The 23,814-nt window shown below is 40.8% G+C and overlaps 1 protein-coding gene and 1 non-coding gene across 2 annotated transcripts in view; one reads left to right on the forward strand and one right to left on the reverse strand.

Annotated features, from left to right (window-relative positions):
* The window catches only part of CAPZA2 (capping actin protein of muscle Z-line subunit alpha 2), a 44,924-nt gene extending 42,020 nt beyond the window's left edge, over window positions 1–2,904 (forward strand). Inside the window, exons 9-10 of the mRNA XM_036425055.2 lie at window positions 772–834; window positions 1,517–2,904. Of these exons, the coding sequence (XP_036280948.1) occupies window positions 772–834; window positions 1,517–1,657 (204 nt within the window). The 3' untranslated portion in view covers window positions 1,658–2,904. The remainder of the gene's footprint in view (window positions 1–771; window positions 835–1,516) is intronic.
* Window positions 2,905–12,893: 9,989 nt separating this feature from the next.
* LOC118714603 lies at window positions 12,894–13,001 on the reverse strand. The gene has a single exon (XR_004986614.1). It is a non-coding gene; the product is annotated as a U6 spliceosomal RNA (small nuclear RNA).
* Between the last annotated feature and the right edge of the window lie 10,813 nt (window positions 13,002–23,814).

Below are 23,814 nucleotides of genomic sequence, written 5' to 3' on the forward strand. Positions count from 1 at the left end.
TTTTCACACATTCTTTCCATTGCACATGCATCTATTTCTTTGTGGATTTTCATTGCCCCAAGGATATTAATAATATAACATTACTGTGACATTCTCACAGAGGCATCTGTGTTGTGCTAAGTGGTACTCTTCTTGCAAAATTTGCTAATATCTAGTTCTCCATGAGACATTGTGTTCTGTATAGTCCTATATTATGAACATGCATAAACAGGGTATTTAGTTATTATCTTTTTTGAGGGGCTTGACATTGGTAAAGATCCTTCTTATGAGACATTTGTTGCTCTGTCCAATTTGGATCAGTGGATAGAGTCCAGGGTCGATTCCGGTCAAAGGCACATTTCTCTGTTGCAGGCTCAATCCCTGACCCTGGTGGAGGCTCATGTGGGAGGCAACCCATCAGTGTTTCTATCTCTCCCCCTCCCTTCCATTCTCTCTGAAAATCAATGGAAAAATATCCTCGGGTGAGGATTAACAAAAAAGAGAAAGAGAAATTGTCTACAAAAATTATAGACTGTGGTGTTGTGAGAGATGATTATTATAGTAATTAAAATTAACTACTAATATGTCAATTTGTGCTGAGTTTTTTTTTTAGGAATGTGTTTCTCACTTTATCTTATATGGACTTAGAATAATTCTCTTACAGTATTTTCCCTTTATTACAATTTCTATTGGTTATTAAATTATAACATTTTTAACTATACCTATTTAAAAATAATAGTGGTATAGTTTTAAATTAATATTTTATTCACTTTTGGTTTTGTTTTTATTCAGAATGAGGTGCAAACAGCAAAGGAATTTATAAAGATTGTAGAAGCTGCAGAAAATGAATACCAGGTATGATCTTCAAAATTCTTTTATCTATATTATAAATAACAGCACTGAAAATTTTAATTTTAGTCATAAGCCTGAATTTTTTTCAGTATTTCACTGTAGTAAGATGTAGTCTTTTTTGTGTGTTTTTTGTTTGTTTTTACTTCAAGGGCAAACTTGTTAAGTGTAGCAAAACTCGAGTATTATTCAGAATTTCCAAGGTTTTAAATGATTGTTTCTGATTGGAAATTTTTATTTAGGAAATGTTTCCCAAAGCATTTGGATTATGTATTTTATTTTGTTTTTGTTTTTTACATTGAACATAAACATTTAATTTGTGGATTGGACAAGTTTTCATTCCTTATAAATAGTAATTTATGAAATTGTTCTGAGTGAATAATAGTAAAATAGATCCAAAGTTAGAATGCTCAAATGTTAACTCATTTATACACTTAATCGTAGCCAAAAGGTCGAAAGCGATGTGTTAACTCATTTATAATTTCATTTCATTTGATTTAATTATTCAAAATGATGAGCATTTTCTTTTAGCTGCTTTTAAACAGCTTTTTAAAACATATTGAGATTTTGACTTTTAAAAGCAATGAAGCAGGCTGCTATAACAATGGTTTTTCCTAAAACACATATGTATTTTATAAATTGTTCTGTTCCTTTAATTTCTTTAACCTTTAACCACTTTTTTTCATAGACTGCCATCAGTGAGAATTATCAGACAATGTCGGACACAACTTTCAAAGCCTTACGTCGACAGTTGCCAGTTACACGCACTAAAATTGATTGGAACAAGATCCTCAGCTACAAGATTGGCAAAGAAATGCAGAATGCATAAGATGAACATTGCATGATCGGATCATTTTAGTGTCTTTGTGTTTTTTAAAAAATTATTGCAAAATTATTCAGAATGATCAAGCTACCCAGCCAGGTGGGCTGTTGCCATTTAAAGATCACTGTAATTAGTTTGGTTAGAGCACAAAGCTTAGCTAATCAGCCATTATTTTTAATTTCTTTTCTTCAAAGAGGATTGAAAATAAGTTTAGTTTAAATGTCTTTCACTTTCTGTTACGCCTTTCTTACAATGAAAAGATGACTCCTCTAGTTTAATATTAAAAGTTTTTGAAGTGTTTCAAAAATATTTTAATTACCATAACCCTAAAATTATTGTCTTTTGGTTTATGAAGTGTGTAACTTTTGATATTTGCCAGTTATTTTTAAAGGGGTCAGTAATGGTGGTTGATGGATTTAGCCATATATGCTGCTAAAGAAATTGTCTACCTTTTCCCCCTCACCTCTTCCCATTATGTAAGATTGAGATTAGAGGGAAAGCATTTTCTATACCAATTGTGTTTAAAGCTTTCAAGAAGGTTATTTAGCTAGCTTTTAGTGTTTGACTAAACTTTTTTTAAACAAGGCCAAGGTCTAATGCTGTTTTGAGATTCTAAAATTAAATGAAAAACTTATTTCAGAATGCATATTATGCTTTTTTCTCGTGAGTTATGCAAATTAGCTTGAATTCCATATGTTCTCGAGTTATTTTTATCATGAAGCCACAAATGTATTATAACAAGGCAAATTGTAATATATATATAATCCTGAACTATGACCATGTCTCAGTTGATTTTTTTTTCTTGGATTGAAAAGTGCTGAAATTCCATGTGACATTAAGATGAAAATTTTCTTATTTATTTGAGTAGAAAATCACTTACCAGTGAGCCATATGTTATTTTAAAATACTTTCTTTAAAAATTGTGATTCTTAACTGGTTGTAAATTAGAAAAGCTGGGAGTACATAAGGTGTGCAGTCACAGTCTAAATTTTTCCATCTTCCTGTGCATCATATGCATGTTTATAATATTTTTAAAAATACAATTACTGATGCTACAGGGATTCCAAGCCTGTGGTGAATGTTAGTATTTAATATAGGGAATGGATTGGACTATGGTTTCTTCAATCAAGTACCGCTTATTATACTCCAGTGGAAATCTTTCCTCACATACTCCTGCAAATGTCTGGGCCTGGAAATGTTTTTTAAAAAAATACCACTTTTATTATGCACAATAAAATATTTCATTAGCTTGAGTTGTATAGATTTTTAAAATTTTCTTAATGAAAGCATATTGTTTAATTTCTTTTTAAAAATCACTGTTGGGCATTGAAAATATGCAATTTTGACATTTTTAGTTAAATAGTTTTCTCTATTTTTAAAATACAAGTTTTGTCATATTGGGATTCCTTAAGAAAATGAATTGGCAAATTTAAGACATTTTCAACAGTCTGATGATGATTCTGAAGTAAATACTAGATTAATCTTTAAAGATTTTTAAATAATTTTTAAAAATTATTTTATTACAAGATAACAGGCATGCAATAATTATTTTGTTTACAAGAGGTACAGCTAAAAGCACAAACAACTTTTGCCAGTAAGCTTGAAAATTCAAAGGCAGAACCAAATAATACATTTTTAATAAATGTAATGTACCTCAGAAGAAACACAAATGTGATTTAGCCAACCTGACTCAAGAAGACTTAAACAGCCATATAACATTTAAATCAAAGTGTTTTCCCTCCTCCCTACCCACTGTCCTCTGTAATGGTGGGTAAATAATAAAAAGGGTAGGGGTGGCCAATCGGGCAGGGCCAGCCAGGGGAGGAGGGGAACAGACGATTGAGCTAGCCCCACCCCCTGGTCAAACTCTGGGTCAAGGGGACAATTTGCATATTAGGCTTTTATTATATAGGATAATCAACACATGCAGAGAAAACTGAGTACTAATCACAGTTCCTAGTCGGGGGAAGAAGGGAAGGGAGGAAAGAATGAGGAGAAAGGGAAAGGGAGGAAGAGAGGAAGGAAATCATGGACCTACATCCCTCATGAACACAGATGCAAAATGGTGGGGAAAATATTAGCAAATGAAGCACTATATAAAAAAAATTCATCATGACCAAGTGAAGCTTATTTTAGGAATGCAAGATGATTTAACATTCAAAGCATCATATTAACAATACAGGGATGAAAAGCCACATGGTCATATTAATTAGAGAAAAAAGATTTGACAAAATTCTCAATTTAGAAATATAAAGAGCATCCAGAAAACACCTAGCGTTTCATATTACATTTAGTGATAAAATGACAAACACTTTGTCATAATATCAGAAACAAAGCAAGAACATCTACTCTCACCATTTCTATTCGACATTATCCTGGAGGTCCTAGATAATGAAGTAAGACAAGAACCAAAGTTTTGTTCACCAGCTTTCTCTGTTGGTTCTTAGGTGGCACAACGTCTCTGGGGAGGCCTGCATGGCGGTTTTGCGAAGACCTCTCTGGGTCCCCGGGCAGCAGCTGCTGCCGGAGCCACTAGTGCTGCTGCTACTGTTGCCATTGCCGCCCTTGGCTTCGCGCTCACCGCTGGAGCAGGCAAGGGATGTTGGACTCCCTCGATGCATAGGGAAATTGGGGGGAGGAGGAGTGCCGCTGATGGCAGCAAGCACTGCAGTGCTGTATGGCTGGCTCTGGTAGCAGACCTTGTGCCTCAGCACCTTCCGCCACATCTCCGAGGGCTTTCGATCGCGTGCAGGGTGCATCCGGGCCTTTCCAGCAGCGAACCTAAGACTGAAAGATTTTTTTAACTATGTTTTTATTAATTTTTTTGAGAGAGGGAAACGGAGAAGAAGAGGGAGAGAAGCATTGATCAGCTGCCTTCTGCACACACCATACAGGGGAATGAGCCTGCAACCCGGGCATGTGTCCAGACTGGGAATTAACCAGCAACCTCTTGATGCATGGGTCCACACTCAACCACTGTGCCACGGGGGCCGGGAGTCTGAGTATTTGATTAGCTCAGCTGTATCAATTGGGCTCTTGTGGGTTTGTATCCCCTAAAAGGTTGATAGCTTTGGCTCTGTCTTATGACCTCGAATGCTTTCTTAAAAATACATATGACTTTTTAAGGTGGTGTGCATGTGAAAGGAAATATTTGTCAAAAGAATTCAGAACATAGTGTGAAATAATGGTTGTGCAATAAAGTAGTTTTCTATGGTCTAAAATTAGCATTTTATTACTGCAAAATGGGAATCCAGCATAACCAAAAGCTGCTGGGATAGTTTTACTAGGATCCATTAAGTCTGTGAATCGGCTGAAATGTGGAGAGAAGAGCAAAATCAGCGAGAACAATTAGGAGGCTGGCTCAGTAATGCAGTTGAGAGAATGCTGGTTTGGTGATAACTAGGCTGAGACTTCAAAAGATGGCTTGTGGAATGTGAGATAAAAAGAATGCCTAGGATATAGGAGTTGAAAATTGGGGAAGGTTTGGGTGGGAAGGGCTGGTCAGGAGCTGAGTTATAGGTTTCAGTGGGAAATACCGGTAGCAATTGCATACTAGAGACTGAAGGACTCCTCAAGGTTAGTGATAATGAATTTAAAGTGAGACTAGTGAATATGGCTCTTGCTTTTTCTTCAGCCATGTAAAGTTATATGGGTGTGGGTATAGAATGGATAAATTGAATTTAACCAAAGTTGTGGTTTTGCTAAGAAAGTATGACTCACAAGGAAAAGGAGGCAAGGTTATAATAGTATTCTGTGGAATTTAAAGCAGGTAAGCAGGAAAGTGAGGACTTGATGGAGAAGGAAAGGTAATGGGAATTGTGTCACGATCAATGGATTGTTGGCTTAAGAAATATACAAACCTGTAAAAAAAAATTTAGGTTTTATTTGAGCTAAACTGACAATAGTTGCTGGGAAGCAAGATCTAAAATGCTCCAGAGAATGACAGTTTGCAGTTATTTGTATGCATTAGAGATAAAGGGAGGGAATTTAAAGGCGATTACAAGTAGGTGGAAGAAAGCAAGGCAGGGTTAGATTACGGGATAGTTAAGATTATGTGCTCTCTTGGGAGCAGTTATTATTTCTAGCATTTCAGAGGTGTGTTAACCCAGATGCACAAGAAAAACGGACAGGGCTGGCTTAAAAAACCTTTCACTAAAGTTATAGGCCTGGGGTGTGACCACCCACCATGACCTTGCCCAGTTAGGAATTTATGACTTATTACAGGTCCCCTTTTTTGTCCATGGCATATCTTGAAAAAAACGGTCTAGCCGAAGCCGGTTTGGCTCAGTGGTAGAGCGTCGGTGTGCGGATTGAAAGGTCCCAGGTTCGATTCCGGTCAAGGGCATGTACATTGATTGCGGGCACCAGTAGGGGTGTGCAGGAGGCAGCTGATAGATGTTTCTCTCTCACTGATGTTTCTAACTCTCTATCCCTCTCCCTTCCTCTCAGTAAAAAGTCAATAAAAATATCATTGATCAGTTGCCTCCTGCGTACCCCCTACTGGGGACCGACCATGCAACCCCCGGCCTGTACCCTTGACTGGAATCCAGCCCAGGACCCTTTAGTTCCCAGGCTGATGCTCTATCCACTGAGCAAACCAGCTGCCCCCCACTTCTTTCCAATCTCTGCTTTGTTTCCTCAGTGCTCCTTAGACAAATATGTCCAATCAGCTCCACTCCTCTTGTTTTTTCAAGCTGACCATGCTGTATTTTAATGTAAATCCAGCTCGTGGCTGGGAGCAAGGGCATATACCTTGGTTGTAGGTACATCCCCAGTAGGGGGTGTGCAGGAGGCAGCTGATCGATGTTTCTCTCTCATCGATGTTTCTAGCTCTCTCTCCCTCTCCCTTCCTCTCTGTAAAAAATCAATAAAAATATTTTTAAAAGAAAGAAAGAGAGAGAGAGAGAGAGAGAGAGAGAGAGAGAGAGAGAGAGAGAGAGAGAGAGAGGGAGGGGGAGGGAGGGAGGGAGGGAGGGAGGAGAGGGAGGAGGAAGGAAGGAAGGAAGGAAGGAAGGAAGGAAGGAAGGAAGGAAGGAAGGAAGGAAGGAAGGAAAGGAAAGGAAAAACAGTTTGTTTCTGGGGGACTATGTGAGCGTGAGAAAGATCATGTTTCTGAATACTAAAAAAAAAAAAAAAAAAAAAGGGAAAGGAAAAGCGGTTTTTGTTTCTGGGGACTATTTGCAGTTTATTTCCGGGGGGCTGTGTGGGTGTGAGGGAGACCATGTTTCTGACATCGTCAGCAGAGAAGCGGCTCGCGGGGCAGCTCCTGAGAGGAGCCAGCAGGTGCCCCCGTTCTCACTTCGGCTGATGACAGCTCCAGACGCCCGGGAAGGTGGACTGAGGCCCCAGGTTCGGTCCACCTCAGGGAACCCTGGGCTTGTTGGGTGTGACCTGGCGGTTACTCGGAGGAAGGTCACTGCTGATACCAGGGCAGAGACTTCATAGTTAGCATCTAAGGGAGAGTCCTTATGGCGTGGACATACACATGTGTTTCTCTCTTCTTTTAAATGTAGAAATATTTAGTAATAAATTAGGGTATGCCCACTAACCCTTGCAGAACATTTTGGGCCTATTCAAGCCAGTAGAACATTGTTTCTTAACAATGTTTGAAGTTAGGGAGTCATATGAAAATCTGAAAAGAGCTAGGATGTGTCTTCTCAGAAAAATGCATATGGGCCTGCACGTTCATACCTACCAATCTCCACACACACACTTCGTACAGTTTAAGGGCATTCATGGCCCTTATAATCTAGTGCCTCCTGATCTGGGTAATGCTTAGGCATATTTTAAATATGTTTTTAAAAATAGATTTTTATTTATATCAGAGAGGAAGGGAGAGGGAGAGAGAATCGTCGATCGACTGCCTCCTGCACTCCCCACACTGAGGATCCAGCCCATAACCCGGGCATGTGCCCTGACCAGGAATTGAACTATGACCTCCTGGTTCATAGGTGGACGGATACTCCACCACTGAGCCACGCCGGCCAGGCTAGAAATATTTTATAGAAAAAATATTTTATAGAATCTGGCTGTTGGGGTTGAGTCGTATTGGTGGGGTTTTTTTTAAATCAGAATTTATTTACTTTATGAACTATTCTCCAACTCCTTCCAGGGCCAGATGCAGTGTTAGGCGCATGGGAGGGTGCTGTGGATCTGACAGTGAAGTGCCCACCTCCAGTGTGACCGTGGGAGCTGTGACCCACTCCACCACCCATTAACCTTGTTCTTTTGTAAATGATGACTGTGCCTTGGTTTCAGGAGCAGGCTACCTTGTTTGGAAAGGGGTTAGCTGTTTTGACATCATGGAGGGACTTTTTTACAGACCCCGGGAAACTGAAGAGCATGTCAAGGAGGAGAACAGGCCCTCGAGATCAGGCAGCCAGAGCCCTGAGCGAGGGCAGGCCCGCCTGCAGGGAGACGGTGTTAGGGGCTGATCTTCGCAAGCGAGCGAAGGCAGACCCTGGGAACTCACTAACTTTAGATATTCTCCCCCACCCACTAATCTTGCATAAACATTTGTTAGAAATGAAATGGCAGAGCAGTTTTCCAAAGTGCTAATACCTGCTGCTCTCTGATTGCTAGCTATCTGAATGATAAACACCCATAAAAAATTCAACGTTGTCTCTGCTTATTGACTTGGCAACCCGCCGCTGTCTGGTTTCACCAGGAGAAAGCCAGGCCCTGAGCAAGTCAACAAGAAAATGCCAGAGAGCAAGCGGTAAGTGTATGAATGAAACAAAACAGGGGAAAGTCTGCAAGCCTACCTTTTTAAAAAAGCAGCCTTTCCGCACAAGCCTGCTCTGTATCGGCTTATAGAAGCAGCTGAGCATGGGATCTTCCTTTCCTCTGTGCTTCCTCCCTGTGCTCAGGCATCTACACACAGTGGGTCCTCGGGTTACATCGGAGATCTGTTCCTACGATGCGATGTGACGTGATTTTTGCCGTAGGTCGGAACCCACCTACGTAAACACCTATGTCACTCACATGGAGCACATACACAGCAGTAATGAAATTTAATGAAGCAGTAAAAAAATTTAAGAGAAAAATAACAACTCCTGACCTTTACTTGTGGTAAATAAATAATAAACAACATAAAGCACATATGTATGTACATACGTCAAAAATGACAGGGCTTTTTATTTTTATAAATAAATGGGAGGTGGTAATGTAACCACAAAAAGATGTACGTCCAACGTAACCCGAGGACTGCCTGTATATAAAGGCCTAAGCGACTGGAATGACCACAACGACCGGTAACTATGACATGCATTGACCACCAGGGGGCAGTCACTCAACACAGGAGCTGCCCACTGATGGTCAGTGCACTCCCATAGCCAACCTCTCTCTGCTGGCCAACCTTCCACAGACCCTCCTCGTGGCCAGCAGGCCCCAATCTGCCCACCTTGCTGTGAGGGAGGGAAGGAGGAGGGGGGGAGGCAGGGAACTGTGTGGTGGTGGGGCACCAACAATGGCAACGTCATCATCTGGCATCCGTTCCTCTGTGCCTGGCCCAGCTACCATCGCCTCCTCTCCAGCCTGGCCTTGATCAGCCTGGCTCCCACTGGCCCTGATGGCTGGGCAGGCCTAGGAACCCCACCCGTGCATGAATTTTGTGCCCTGGGCCTCTAGTCATTAATAAATCCACAAATGCAAGTATTGGTGAGGATGGGGAGAAAAGGGAATCCTGTGTATTGTTGGTGGGAATGCAAAGTAGTACAACCACTATGGAAAACAGTATGGAGGTTCCTCAAATAATTAAAAGTGGAACTGTTTTATGACCCAGGGATTCCATTTCTGGGTATATATATCTAAAGAAACCCAAAACACTAACTTGAAAGAATATTATACCCTTACGTTCACTGCAGCATTAGTTACAATAGCCAAGATACAGAAGCACCCCAGGTGCTCAAAAATAGAAACCTGAATATAAAAGTGGAGGCATATATATATATATATATACAATGAAATCTTACTTGGCCATAAAAAGTAAAATCTTACCATTTGCGACAATATGGATAGACATGAAGGGTATTATGCTCAGTGAAATAACTCAGAGAAAGACAAATACTGTATGTTATCATTTATATGTGGAATCTAAAGAGTAAAACAAACAAAATTGAAGCAGACTCATAGATACAGAGACCAGACAGATGGTTTCAGAGAGCTGGGGGGCGGGTTGAAAAGGGTGAAGGGGAGGCAGGAAAGGTAGAACAGGGAACAACAGCCTCATGCTCTACCACTCCCCCTTTCCATCTTGGCTGGCACATTGCAGATGTGACCTCCGCTGACCACCTGTTCCCCATTTCCAACCCCACCCCCAATTTCCTGTAATTGAGAGGACCAAAAAATAAAAGTAAAAGAAATTGCGATCTGGTGAGGAGGTGTTACAGGCGCCCACAGCCCCGGAAGGTTACAGGACAGTCCCCGGAGCCGGAAGGAGAGGGCTGTTCCCAGCCTCGATTCTTGTCTTCTCGTATAAATGAATTTAAATTAGAGACCGTGGCTGCATTGTTTTTTTTTTGTTTTTTTTTTAAATATATTTTATTGATTTTGCACAGAGAGGAAGGGAGAGAGATAGAGAGTTAGAAACATCGATGAGAGAGAGTCATCGATCAGCTGCCTCTTGCACACCCCCTACTGGAGATATGCCCGCAACCAAGGTACATGCCCTTGACCGGAATTGAACTCGGGACCCTTCAGTCCCCAAGCCGACGCTCTATCCATTGAGCCAAACCGTTCTTGGCAGAGTCAAACCGTTCTTGGCCCGTGGCTGCATTGTGATAAAACCAATTTAAAAATATATTTTTATTGATTTTTTACAGAGAGGAAGGGAGAGAGATAGAGAGCCAGAAACGTCGATGAGAGAGAAACATCAACCAGCTGCCTCTTGCACACCCTCTACTGGGGATGTGCCCGCAACCGATGTACATGCCCCTGACCGGAATCGAACCCGGGACCTTTCAGTCCGCAGACTGACGCTCTACCACTGAGCCAAACCGGTTTCGGCTGATAAAACCAATTTATTTACTTAAAAAAATTTTGTTTTGTTAATCCCCACCTGAGGATATTTTCTCCATTGATTTTTAGAGAGTGTGGAAGGGACGGGGAGAGACAGCGAGAGAGAAACATTGATTGGGAAAGAGACACATCAATTGGTTGCCTCCAGCACTCGTACTGATCTGGGATCAAGCTGCGGAGAGAGCCTGCAACAGAGATATATCCTGTGACCGAAATCAAACCCGGGGACGTTCAGTCTGTGGGCTGATGCTCCGACCATGGAGACAAACCGGCTAGGGCCAAAGCCCATTCATTAAAACAATTAAAGCACGTTTATTAAAGAAGCAAGGAAAGCAAACCCAAACACCTAGCCTATGAAATGCACATGGGCTCTCAACTAATCTGAGGAGCAAATGCTAAGGGGGTTTGAGGAATTATTATACAATACATACCCTCCTGTCTATAGGCTTCAAACATCCTCTGCTGAATACCTAGGTACAGATTATTCTCAAAGTTTCTCTTTACTTTGGTGCGGGCTCCCAGAATTCATGAGAAGCACCTGGCAACTTTATCTTGCCAAGCCTTGAATCTGCTGCCTTCTCTGGTAGGAAAGAAAAAAAAATAATTTTTTATCCTTTCCCCTTCCCCAAAACAGCTTATGTCTTTGTTTAAGTGGATGAGAAAGACTCCCCTCCTACTCTCCCTCTTCTCTTTCTGAATTCTCTCATTAGGAAGGCTTTTAGCCATTGCTCTCAAGTGCCCCTGGTTTGGGGAAGACAATGAATGTTATTTACAAGCCAGTTGCACATTGCCCACACTGTTTGGCCTTGTTTTAATGCTCTTATCTCAGTTTCCCTGTTCCTCTTGCCCTGGAATTTTCCTAACTTTTCACGCCCTGTAACAGAGTGACGGGATGAGCCTTGCCAGCAGGCACCTCAGCAGGACTGGAAGCCGAGGACTGCCCTATCCCCTCCCTCCCTGACCACGCTTAATAAGAATCAACACCCGGACACCATCGCTGCTTCTTATTTTCCTAGGCTGCCCTCTCTCACGTCTCGAGTGTGTACTGTCACTTTAAAAAAGCTACCATACTTGGCTAAATGTTTCTGTCATGCTCTCTACTTCCTCCTTGGGCCATGACAAGAACCTGGATCTGGTGGAGGCCTCCCTTGTCTTCCCTGGGCACCACCCAGCATCAAAGAAATAAGAAGTACAGAACGGCAGTCACAAAATAGTTCCAGGATAGTACGGTAGAGCATGGGGAATGTGGTAAGTAATACTGCGATGACTGTGAGCAGTGCCAGGTGGGTACTTGGAATATCAGGGAGGCCACTTTGTAAAGTGTATGATCGTGTGGCCACTACGCTGTATGCCTGAAACTGATAAAAAATAATGTGGAATATAAACCAGTGGTTCCCAACATGGGTACATGCCCCACAGGGGGGCAATTCGAGACTGAGTTATTAACAGTGAATTTTTTGCATTTCTTATGATTCTAGGGGCCTCATTTACAGTATATAAATATTGTGACATACTAATGCATTTCAGTTCATTATGTTTTGAAACTTTATTTGCTATTTTTTCATAACACTTCATATTATTATTTTAACAATTTCTTAGTGATTTCTTCCTCAGTACTTCAACTGTCCTTTTATTCCTTTATTTTTCCCTGTCATGGATGGCATGTTCTTTGGAAGCTTGTTTCGACCAAGTGAATGGCCTTTCAGGCTTCCTCCACGTGAACAGGAGTTCACTTTTTGAATAGTAAGAATTATATGTCACGGGTAGTCATCAGGATTTTAGACATGCTTAGGTGGGGCATGGCCAAATAAAGGTTGGGAACCACTAAAAGCTATCATTGAAAAATGAAATTTAAAAAGGGGGGGAAATTCTCAATGTTACCAATTTGAACATCACTAGAAATTAATCAGGATGTGGCAGAAATTAAGTTGTCAAAGATAATAAAGGCAGCTGCATGGGGGCAGATATCTTGTCTGTCTTGTTCACTACTTTGGCAGACACCCCGATTGCCAATTCAAAATGCTTCCTCCCTCCCCGTCCTTCCTTCTCCCCTCTGTTTACCACCTTTTGTCCTTTCTTCCCTCCCTTCCTTTTGTCCCTAACCGTCCCCAAAGTATGCTGGGAGTGGCAATGTGCTTGGTTTAAATACACACTTACCTCTTTCCTTCCCAACCAGGGTGGCTATGGGAAGAGATGCAAACAGAAGTAGCAGGTGGGGTTTTGGAAATTTTATTTAAGTATTTATTTATTTATTGGTCATCCTTGCACAGGGGCTATGCTAATTTGCTCCATATCGGTCCAGTTTTAATACATGTGCTGCCGAAACGAGCACTGGGAAATGTTCTTTAAAAGAAACACACTCTTCTGATTTGCTCTCTTTGGCCCCTCTTCTTCCGTGGAATGTGGACCTGTTTCCTGGAGCTGTGGGAAAGGAATTATGCGAGAAAAAGAATTCCCCTCCCCACTCCCCATTGGGTTAAACTGCTTTATTTAGATTTCCTGTTATATCAGCTGAACACAGTCTTTTCTTTTAAATTTTTTACTTTATTACTTACTTGAGAGAGAAAGAAGAATGTATTTGTTGTTCTACATACTTTGCATGCATTGGTTCTTGTATGTGCACTGATGGGGGAATGAACCTGCAACATTGACCTATCAGGATGACGTCTAACCAACTGGGCTACCCGGCCAGGGCTGAACAGAGTCTTAAAGAAAATGATGCAATTCCCAGGACCTAAAATGGGGCTGCTATTGAGAGTTCTCAGTAATCACTTGAAGAATGAATGAATCAAATGCAAACGCCCAACTAAAGCCTCGTGGCAATGGATGGCTTGTAGTAGGTATTAGGTAGGCATGAGAAGAGTAGGAATGATGGGCCAGGTGCAGAGGGTCACCAGGGCGGAGAGGCCTGGCGCTTAGCAACAGGGCAAAACCACAAGCTCTTGCATGACCACTCCCTTGAGCATTAACCCCTGGAGATGATTCTCTAACCTCAGCTAGAGGCCCAGAGAAGGAGCAAAATCAGACAACGTGAAGCGACAGCTGACGTTAGGACCACTGCATTGACTGATGACCCCCTGCCCTGGCACTGACCAATCAGTGGAGAAAACAACCCTGAGGGGGCACACCTTGGAAAACCGATTAATATTCTATTGAGATCCTCCCCCTGAGACCTCCAGAGACAAGTCCTTAAGACAGGGACTCTCCGCCTCACTAAGAGAGAAAAGAAAAAGACAGGGACCCTGTGCATGCTCTCTCCCTCTCTCCTGTCCTCCCCCACCCCCCAGCATGCCTGCACCTTTCTTCCTTCTCTTGTCCCTCAAGGCATGTGTCTCTCTTAAGTTCCAAGGGCCCTGCTATTGCCTCTGTAACTCATTTGCTGGCCCATTTATTCTGGTTCACTTCTTCTCCTGTGACTTTCTAAATAAACGTTCTCTTACAGTTTGAGTCTTGCCTCTGAATTCTTTCTTAGCCAGCACTTCCGTACCAATGTTGCTGAACCAAGGTCTAACACCTGGTGCTGTTTTGCTGCCAACAGTTTTAAGGTGATGACAGGAACTGGGGAACTTCTCCACGTCCTGGCGAACAGCTCTCCTGGAGCACAAATCAGCACAGAGTGACACCGCCCCAGAAATTATGCAGTATGAGGCACTGTCCACACGATTCCAAATGCATGTACATCGGTCTTTCATGATTGTCACATAAATGAAAAACCACAATTCAAAAGTTCTTCTAAAGGTTCTTTAAAAACTCACAGATCTCCATGAATATTTTACTTTGAAATATATTGTCCATTCAGCTACCCAATGTCTTTTGATTGGAGCATTTAATCCATTTATACTTGTTATTATTGATACTAATTACCATCTTTGTACTTTATGCTTTTGTTTCTCTCTAAACATATTTATTTTTATTATTACTGCTGTCCCTTGAGAGAATTTCCAGGCCATAGTACACGGGAGGGAGACTGAGGCAGAACCTGACAGACTGTCTGAATTGAGGAGACATTGCTGAGAGTGTGGGGACACCAAGGCAGCTAGTATTCACAGGAGAAACACATCAAGAAAACTGTGGAGGCCTGAGGGGCCTTCTCATATATTTGGCCGGGAGATGCTCAGTGTATGTGTGAGTAAACTATGTAATGCTGGGGAGAAGACCACCCTAAACTAAGGACTGAGGAAGGAATACCCAGTGCTGACACAGAACTAGAATATTGCCATTTCCCTCAGCCAAGCTGGAGAACCTCATGACTCACAGGGCATTGGGTAGATGCTCAGAGGCATCTTTCTTCAGTGATGGGAATAAGTGGCCCTCCACTAAGCACAGTTCTGGTCCCATTTAACAAATCTTAAAAGCAAGACTAAAAGAATTAAGCTGTTTCCAAGTAGCTTAACTATACCCTAGAACAAAGCTCCATAATACAAAAATATCCAACACCCAATGAAGTAAGATTTGCTATGTCTGGCATCCAATAAAAACTTATTAGGCATGCAAAGAAAAAGGAAAAAGTGATCCATAATGAGGGTTAAGATCAATCAATAAAACAGACCTGAAACCACATGTTAGAAGAGCAGATAAGAACTTTAAAACAGCCCTTACCGGTTTGGTTCAGTGGATAGAGCATCGGCCTTCAGACTGAAGGGTCCCAGGTTTGATTTGGTCAAGGGCATGTGCCTTGGTTGCAGGCACCTACCCAGTAGGGAGTGTGCAGGAGGCAGCTGATGGATGTTTCTCTCTCATTGATGTTTCTAACTCTCTATCCCCTTCCCTTCCTCTTTGTAAAAAAATAAAAAAAATAAAAAATAAATAAATAAATAAATAAATAAATAAAATATATTTAAAAAAAGAACTTTAAAACAACTGGATAACTGTACTTCATATGCTGAAAATATTATTTAAAATATGGCATATTTGGTAAATAGACAAATCAAACTTCTAGAGATGAAAACTGTACAGTCTAAAATGAAAAACACCCTGGATCAGACCCGTGGACTTGAAGACATAGCAGCACAAACTACCCAAAATGGAATTAGCACAGCTATGAGATCATTTCCAGAGGCCAAAGGAGATAAGAGAGAGGGAAACAGAAAGAATATTTGAGGAAATAATGGCCAGATATTTTCCAAATTTGACGAAAACTATAAACTCACAGCTCAAAGACTTTTAATACTCTCATAGCCCAAGAAACATGTAGAAAACTATACCCAGGCATGTCATAACCAAATTTCTTAAAACCAGTAAAAAAGAGAAAAATTTAAAAGCAGCCAAAGAACCAAGACCATGTTAAGTATGGGAGAACGAAGATAAGGGTGACATGAGACTTCTTGTTGGAAACGATGCAAATGAAACGTCTGCGGAGAAACATCTTTAAAATATTGAAAGGAAAATCTGTCAGCTCAGTCCAGTCTTTTTCACCATCTGGTTAGCTTAGCTTGTGTTCCTGGCTCCCGTCCATTGCTGGGCTGCAGTATCCAGGCTCCTGCCTGAGCCTGCATTTGGGTGACCACCTGGCTGCGAGGCACATGGTTACTATGGAGAGAACACATGAACGGATGGGGCTGGCGTGGGTTACTGAGCGCAGGAGAGAACTCTCTGTTCTCCCGGGCTCTTATCATCTCAGGCTCCGGAAGGAACAGGTGATTTTTCAAAATAACCAATCAACTTCACAAGCTTTCTTGTGCTTCTGGTGGATCCATCACCCGACCCATTGGTCCCTTTCCCAGGTTAGACTGATAGGCCTGTATCGTCCAGAACCTCCCCCTGCACCATTTTTACTTCTATTGTGCACGTCTCTACCTCCCCTTCTCCTGGGACAACCCTGGGACGTGTGAAGCTGTACTTCCTGGTGAGGCTCCTTCACCCCAGTTTTATGATGTTTAATAATGTCTGCTTCCCTTTGCTTCCCCTCCCTCCCCTTTTAAAAAAATATATTTTATTGATATTTTACAGAGAGGAAGAGAGAGGGATAGAGTTAGAAACATCGATGAGAGAGAACCATCGACCAGCTGCCTCCTGCACACCCCCCACCGGGGATGTGCCCGCAACCAAGGTACATGCCCTTGACTAGAATTGAACCTGGCACCTTTCATTCTGCAGGCCGACGCTCTATCCACTGAGCCAAACCAGTTTCGGCTCCTCCCTTTATTAATATGTTTTTAAAATATATTTTATTGATTTTTTTTTAGAGAGAGGAAGTGAGAAGGATAGAAGGTTAGAAACATCAATGAGAGAGAAACAGCGATCAGCTGCCTCCTGCACACCCTCCACTGGGGATGTGCCCTCAACCAAGGTACATGCCCTTGACTAGAATTGAACCTGGGACCCTTCAGTGCACAGGCTGACACTCTATCCACTGGCCAAACCAGTCAGGGCCCTTTATTAATATCTTGCTGCCTCCCTACACTAACACCATGAGTAATTACCTCACATATGTCCTATTTTTTTTTTAATCTAGGAAGAAAAAATAAAATTATTATTTTAAAATCTTTTTTAAATATATTTTATTGATTTTTTTACAGAGAGAAAGGGAGAGAGATACACATCGATTAGCTGCCTCTTGCAAACCCCCTACTGAGGATGTGCCCGCAACCAAGGTAAGTGCCCTTGACCGGAATCGAACCCAGGACCTTTCAGGCTGCAGGCTGCCGCTCTATCCACTGAGCCAAACCAGTTTTGGCTATAATAAGATCTTTTACAATTCTCATATCGTAGCCCTGGCTGATGTGGCGCAGTTGGTTGGAGCATTGTCCGGTGCACCGGGAGGTTGTGGGTTCATTCCATTCCCTGTCATGGTACATGCCTAGGTTGCAGGTTCAATCTCCAATTGATGTATGTCTCCCACACTGATGTTTCTCTCCCTCCTTCCGTCTCTTCTTCCCTAAAATAAATTGAAAAAGACTATACCATTTTTTTAAAAAATTCTCAAATTTTATACACAGTTTTAACAACTTAAGTAAATAATGTCAAAAAGAAAGTGATCCTAACTTAAGTAAATAATGTCATAAGGATAGCTATCATATTCAAAAAAGGAAAACATTTTTTTGAAGTCACAAACTCTCTCATTTATGCTCAGAAGGGAAATTCAAGGAACATATCACAAGTAATGGTGTGAAAAAATTGCACAGTAAATAGTATTGCATATTTCTCTGCTAATTTGAAATGTACTACCTATGCATGCTGAAGATTTAAAGAGCTTTCTTCTTTTTTTTAAAAAAGTAATCCTTACCTGAGGATATTTTTCCATTGGTTTTTAGGGAGAGTGGAAGGAAGGGGTGGGGGGGGGGGGGGGAGAGAGAGAGAGAGAAATATCAATGTGAGAGAGACACATCGACTGGTTGCCTCCCTGGGATCAAAACTGCTACTCTTTGGAGCCCTACACATGTTGACAGGTATCCTTGGAAGTGAAAGGCAGAGAGGTATTTGACAAAAACCCAGAGAAGGCCATGTGAGGACTGAGGCAGAGCCTGGAATTATTCTGTCACAAACCAGGGAGAGCCACCAGGAGCTGGACAAGGCCAGGAAGAATTCTGCCTTAGAACCTTCGGAACTCTGAGAGAATAAATTCGTGTTGTTTTAACCCAAGTGTGTGTTCATTTGTTACAGCAGCCCTAGAAAGTTAATACAGATAGTGTGCCGCTAAACCAGTAGAACTTGCTTCTGTGAAGGGCTGCTCCTCAGAGGGAATTTTCATGGACTCTTTCCTTGCCAATGAAGACAGGAAGACTCTTGAGAGGAAAACGTAATTCCCAGGGGGATGATGTGGTATGTTGATGGTGCAGGGCTCAGTGTTGCTTGCAGTGTACAGTGATTTAAATTTGAAGTTTTAAATGTTTTTCCGGGAGGTGGATAGAAGATGGCTATTGTTCGCTGAGGATTAAACCATTCTCTATTATAGTTGATGAGAAACTTGGAAGGGAAACTTTTTTTTTCTCTTATCAAGTCCATAGTTAAATTTTCACAGATTTCCCCCCAAATGCTCATTAAATAGCTCTGAATAAATAAGTAAAAAAGAAAACTAGTTACAATAAAATGAGGCATCTAACTCATCAGCAGGATTACTTGTGCCACAGATCTTACTTGGCTGAGTCACAGGGCAAAACCCCTAATGCGAGTTGCATCATCATTTTCAGCCATGCTCGAGTTTCAAGTTGTGGTTATTTAGGATTTTATGCAGTCAGGATGAGAGGAGTTTTAAGAATTGCTTTTGATTTTTGAAGAACAACTGAGCTGTATGTATGAAGGAACTTTAAAATATTCTTAACTTTGACCACCAAATCTACTTCTGCACATTTATCCTAGTAAAATAATCCTAAATTTAAAAATGAAAAGTTATAAATGCAATAGTATTCATTATGGAATTACTAAAAATAGCAAAATATTAGTAAGTATAGTCGTGGAATGATTTAAAAATGTTATGTCTGACCCTAGCTGGTTTGGCTCAGTCACTGGAGTGTCAGCCTGCTGACTGAAAGGTACTGGGTTTGATTCCAGTCAAGGGCACATGTCCAGGTTGTGGGCTTGATCCCCAATAGGGGCATGCAGGAAGCAATAAATCAATGATTCTCTCTCATTATTGATGTTTCTATCTCTCTCCCCTCCCCCTCTTCCTCTCTGAAATCAATAAAAATACATATTTAAAAAATAAAAATAAAAATGTTATGTCCACTCCAACCAGTTTGGCTCAGTGGACAGAGTGTCAGCCTGTGGACCCAATGGTCCCAGGTTCGATTCTGGTCAAGGGCATGTATCTTGGTTGCAGATTCTTACCAAGCCCAGGCCCTGGCTGGGCCTCGTGCAGGCGGCAGCCAATTGATGTGTTTCTCTTACATCGGTATTTCTCTCTGTCTTTCCCTCTCTCTTCCACTCTCTTTAAAAATCAATGGGAAAGCCCTAATCGGCTTGGCTCAGTGGATAGAGCATTGGCCTGCAGATTTAAAGGTCCCAGGTTCGAATCCGGTCAAGGGCAAGTACCATGGTTGTGGGCACATCCCCGGTAGGAGATGTGCAGGGGGCAGCTGATCGATGTTACTCTCTCATCCATGTTTCTAACTCTCTATCTCTCTCCCTTCTTCTCTATAAAAAGTCAATAAATTATATATTTTTTAAAAATCAATGGGAAAATATCTTCAGGTGGGTATTTAAAAAACAAAAGTTATGTCCTATACAATGTCACTTAATAACGAAATATGATACTTTTGAAGACTATATACTAATACAGAAAATATTTTAGTAATATTATGTAAGAGAAGCTTGCAAAAATGAACATAGAGAATGATTAAAACAGTGTAAAAATTATGCATGGAAAAACCAAGAGAGGGAAAGAGACTAAAAAAATTAACTCTATAGAGTCATGGTCCTCATTATTTTTATCTAATTTTCCAAATATTATTGTGATTGTTTTGCCTCAAGATGTGAACTGACCAAAGACAAGTTGGTGCTGTGCAACCACTGACTTTTGTGGGGAGGATGTGGGAGGGGCTGATATCAACAGCTAGGAGCAGTTTTGCGTAGCTGTAGGTTTTCTCCCCGCTTCCTCCTTTCCTGATAGCCTTCACGTCCCATCTACCAGGTAGTATCTCAAACTGAAAGCAAGTCTCAGACCAAATTCTAACATGCATTAGAAACAGATACTAAAAGAGTTTATATAACTAGTTCTATAAGCTGGATGAAGTCCCCACGTTCTGAAATTTTAAGTGCTCTGCTAACCTTACATGGAAAACAAAACCAAAAAAAACCAAAAACCTGCCTGGAAGAAAAAAATTGGGTTAGCCATACACATGGCATGAGGTAATCAAAAACCCTCCAACTACCATCTGGTCCCTGAACTGTTTCGGAATCATGCTTTCTGCATCCCCCCATCCACTTGTTTCTCTTTGGTACTCTGGGCAGTGTGTCTTTAAGTATTTCAGCCGATCTCATACCGTGACTGCTGCTGGTTTCACAAGTGAAAACTCAGTTTTAACATCTCTGTACTGTCTAGCAAGGAAAAGGTAAACCCTCTCTAGTAGAAGAGAATGTCATTTGGAGCAGCCTCTATAATTCTTATTTTAATATGTTTTTATTGATCTTTTTAGTGAGAGAGGAAGAGAGAAGGAGAGAAACATTAATGAAGAGAGAGAAATATCATCAGCTCCCGCCTGCACACCCCCTGCTGGGAATTCAGTCGACAACCCAGACTTGTGGCCTGATTGGGAATCGAAACAATGACCTCTTGGTTCATGGGCTGACTCTCAGTCACTGATCTACACCAACTGGGCTCTATACTTTTTTATTACACACAATTGTAAGAATCCATTTTTAAAAATCTTAGACATATCAAAGTAAAGCCAAGAGAAGAAGAATAAAAGTTCAATAAATAATAACAATACATCCACAGATGAGCCAGGTATTAAAGTTAACAGATATAGACTTTATAACAACTATGATTAATATGTTCTAGATTATAGAGAAAAAGATAGAAATTGGTAAAAAGAATTTCTAGACTTTTAAGAATTAGAATCTAACCAAAGGATAAAATAAAAATTCTAAAACCAAAGTATAGTTCCATTATCATAACAATGTTACATTAAAAAACAAAATAGGACTATACACATGGAAGCATGGAACAGACTGACAGATCTCAGGAGGAAGGTGTGAGGGACAGTGGGAACAGATTAATCAAAGGACTAATATGCCTATGTCCTAACCCACAAACACAGACAGTAGACAGGGGAAGGCCTAGGGTGAGATGGGAGCCGGGTAGAGAGGTCAAAGAAGGGAAAATGGAGGATATCTGTAATACTTTCTCTCTCTCTCTCTCTCTCTCTCTTAATATATTTTATTGATTTTTTACAGAGAGGAAGAGAGAAGGATAGAGAGTTAGAAACATCGATGAGAGAGAATCATCGATCAGCTGCCTCTTGCACACCCCCCACTAGGGATGTGCCCAAAACCAAAGTACATGCCCTTGACCGGAATCGAACTCTGGACCCTTCAGTCCGCAGGCCGACGCTCTATCCACTGAGCCAAACAGGTTTCGGCGGATATCTGTAATACTCCCAACAAAAAAGATAAATTTTTTACAAAATTTTCCGGTTGAGGGTGTGCTGAGATAAAATAGACAACTTTTGTGGAGTTAGGTAACAGCCTCCCGGACTCCTGGTAATTTGCATCCACTCATTTATAAGGAAACATACTGCCTGTTATTTGGAAACATACAGCCTCTGTGGATGTTCAGACACAGCAGTTAGATGCTGGAGAACCGAAGCTCCTGCAAGGAATTTGTGCAGACACAGGATCAGGCTGAGATGCAAGTCATACTGTTTAGGGCACTCAGATGAGTCAGCAAATCGAGAACGCCATCTAAGCTTATTGTAGAACTAGACGCCTGGTGCACGAAAATTCATGTCCTCAGCCCAGCTTGTGCCCTCTCACAATCTGGAACCCCTTGGGGGTTGTCCACCTGCCAGCTTAGGGCCACTCCCTGGGGGATTGGGCCTGAGCTGGCAGTCATTACTAACAAGGAGATATATCCCATTACAGTTAAATGTGCACAAAATGCTAAATGTAGCTTATAGCATTGAAATGCAGAATAAAAGGGAAACCTGGAATAATTTTTTCAAGGCAAAGTAAGGAATAGAGGTTAGAATTACAGGGACTCCTCACTTAACATCATGCATAGGTTCTTGGAAACGGACTTTAAGAGAACAGTCTATATTAATATAAACAAGGGCTCATTGATATAAACAAGAGTCAAGCTATTACAGCATTTTTCTGATCACAAAAACATCACCAAACTCCTAAATAAAGACCCCAAACACTTCTAATATTAAACATTGGAATACGTGTGAGCTGTACATACATTTAAGGAAGATTAATAAAAACAAGTCAGATGAAGGTTTTCTAACCAGTTCAAGGTCTCTGGTTGGCCAGAACCTCACCCAACAGCTCAGGGCACAAGGCAGGCACCACCCTGGACAAGACACCCTTCTACCCCAGGGCCACTCACACCACACCCACCACTCAGACCTGTGTAGACACGTACACACCATTTTACTTCATTAGCACCTCTAAGTGTCCAGAGAGAACCCACACAGACATGGGGAGTGTGTAAACTCCACACAGTGGCCCCAGATGGGAATCAATTTATTTTCCTCATCAATGTCGAAATGAAATTGGAAGAAGCAATGTTATTTGAGGACCTGCTCTAGTATTAGAAATGTGAATAATTTATCTGGAGTGGGCAGGGCCATTACTTAATACTAGTCTGAAATGTAAATATAATCTCATTTTCCTTTCCTTCCCTTTTTTAGATTAGGTTTCAACATAGGCCAAATATATCAGATGACTGTGAAATTTCCACTTTAATTTGCATGCCTAAATGTAGTCTTGCACAATAGAAAGGAGAACAAAATGAAAATAACAGGTAAAGTGCAAGGGAATACATCTTGGTTGAATAATGGGATCAATTCTCAGAAATTAAAAAAATAAATGCTCTGTCAATAAAAACAAATTTAAATATGACTATCAGATGTTTCTTAATTAGACCAATAATTCTATAATATCATTCTAACCCTATTTCTGTTTTTAATTTCAATGCAATAGATTATTTAATTGGTGTATCTAAATTTGTCAGGTGCTTAGGAAGAGTGTGTGTGTATAAATTTGAAAATTGAAGCCAAAACCACAAAATAACATGCTATGCACATAGCAAGTAAACACACAGCATATTACATTTTATTTGCCTTAGAATTATTTTATATGATAGTTATCACTAGTATTGTGTATTTTTGAAGTCATATAATTTTTAGCAAAGGTATATATAGATATGACTCTGGTTCCTGAAATTCTAGACAGTCATTAAACTATTCAGTTTAAAATAAAATTCTAATAAAATAGTAAATATGTAAATCCTCACATATACAGAACATTTCAGACAATGGATTTTTATTTTAATTAAAAGTGCTGTAATAAAAAAAAAACCCTCTTGGGTTTGAATATCATGAATAAAGAGAAAAGTGTAAACCTACTATTATCATTTCTATACTATTTAAAATGCAACTGTAAAACTAACCCATCTTAAAGTATCTTCCCAAGAATAAACATATTGAGTACTATAGTCCTATATAAGAGTAATATGTAAATTAGCCATCACTCTGCGACAAAAT

This window comes from Pipistrellus kuhlii, unplaced genomic scaffold (assembly GCF_014108245.1).
Source record: "Pipistrellus kuhlii isolate mPipKuh1 unplaced genomic scaffold, mPipKuh1.p scaffold_m20_p_10, whole genome shotgun sequence".
In the NCBI taxonomy this organism is placed as follows: Eukaryota; Metazoa; Chordata; class Mammalia; order Chiroptera; family Vespertilionidae; genus Pipistrellus; species Pipistrellus kuhlii.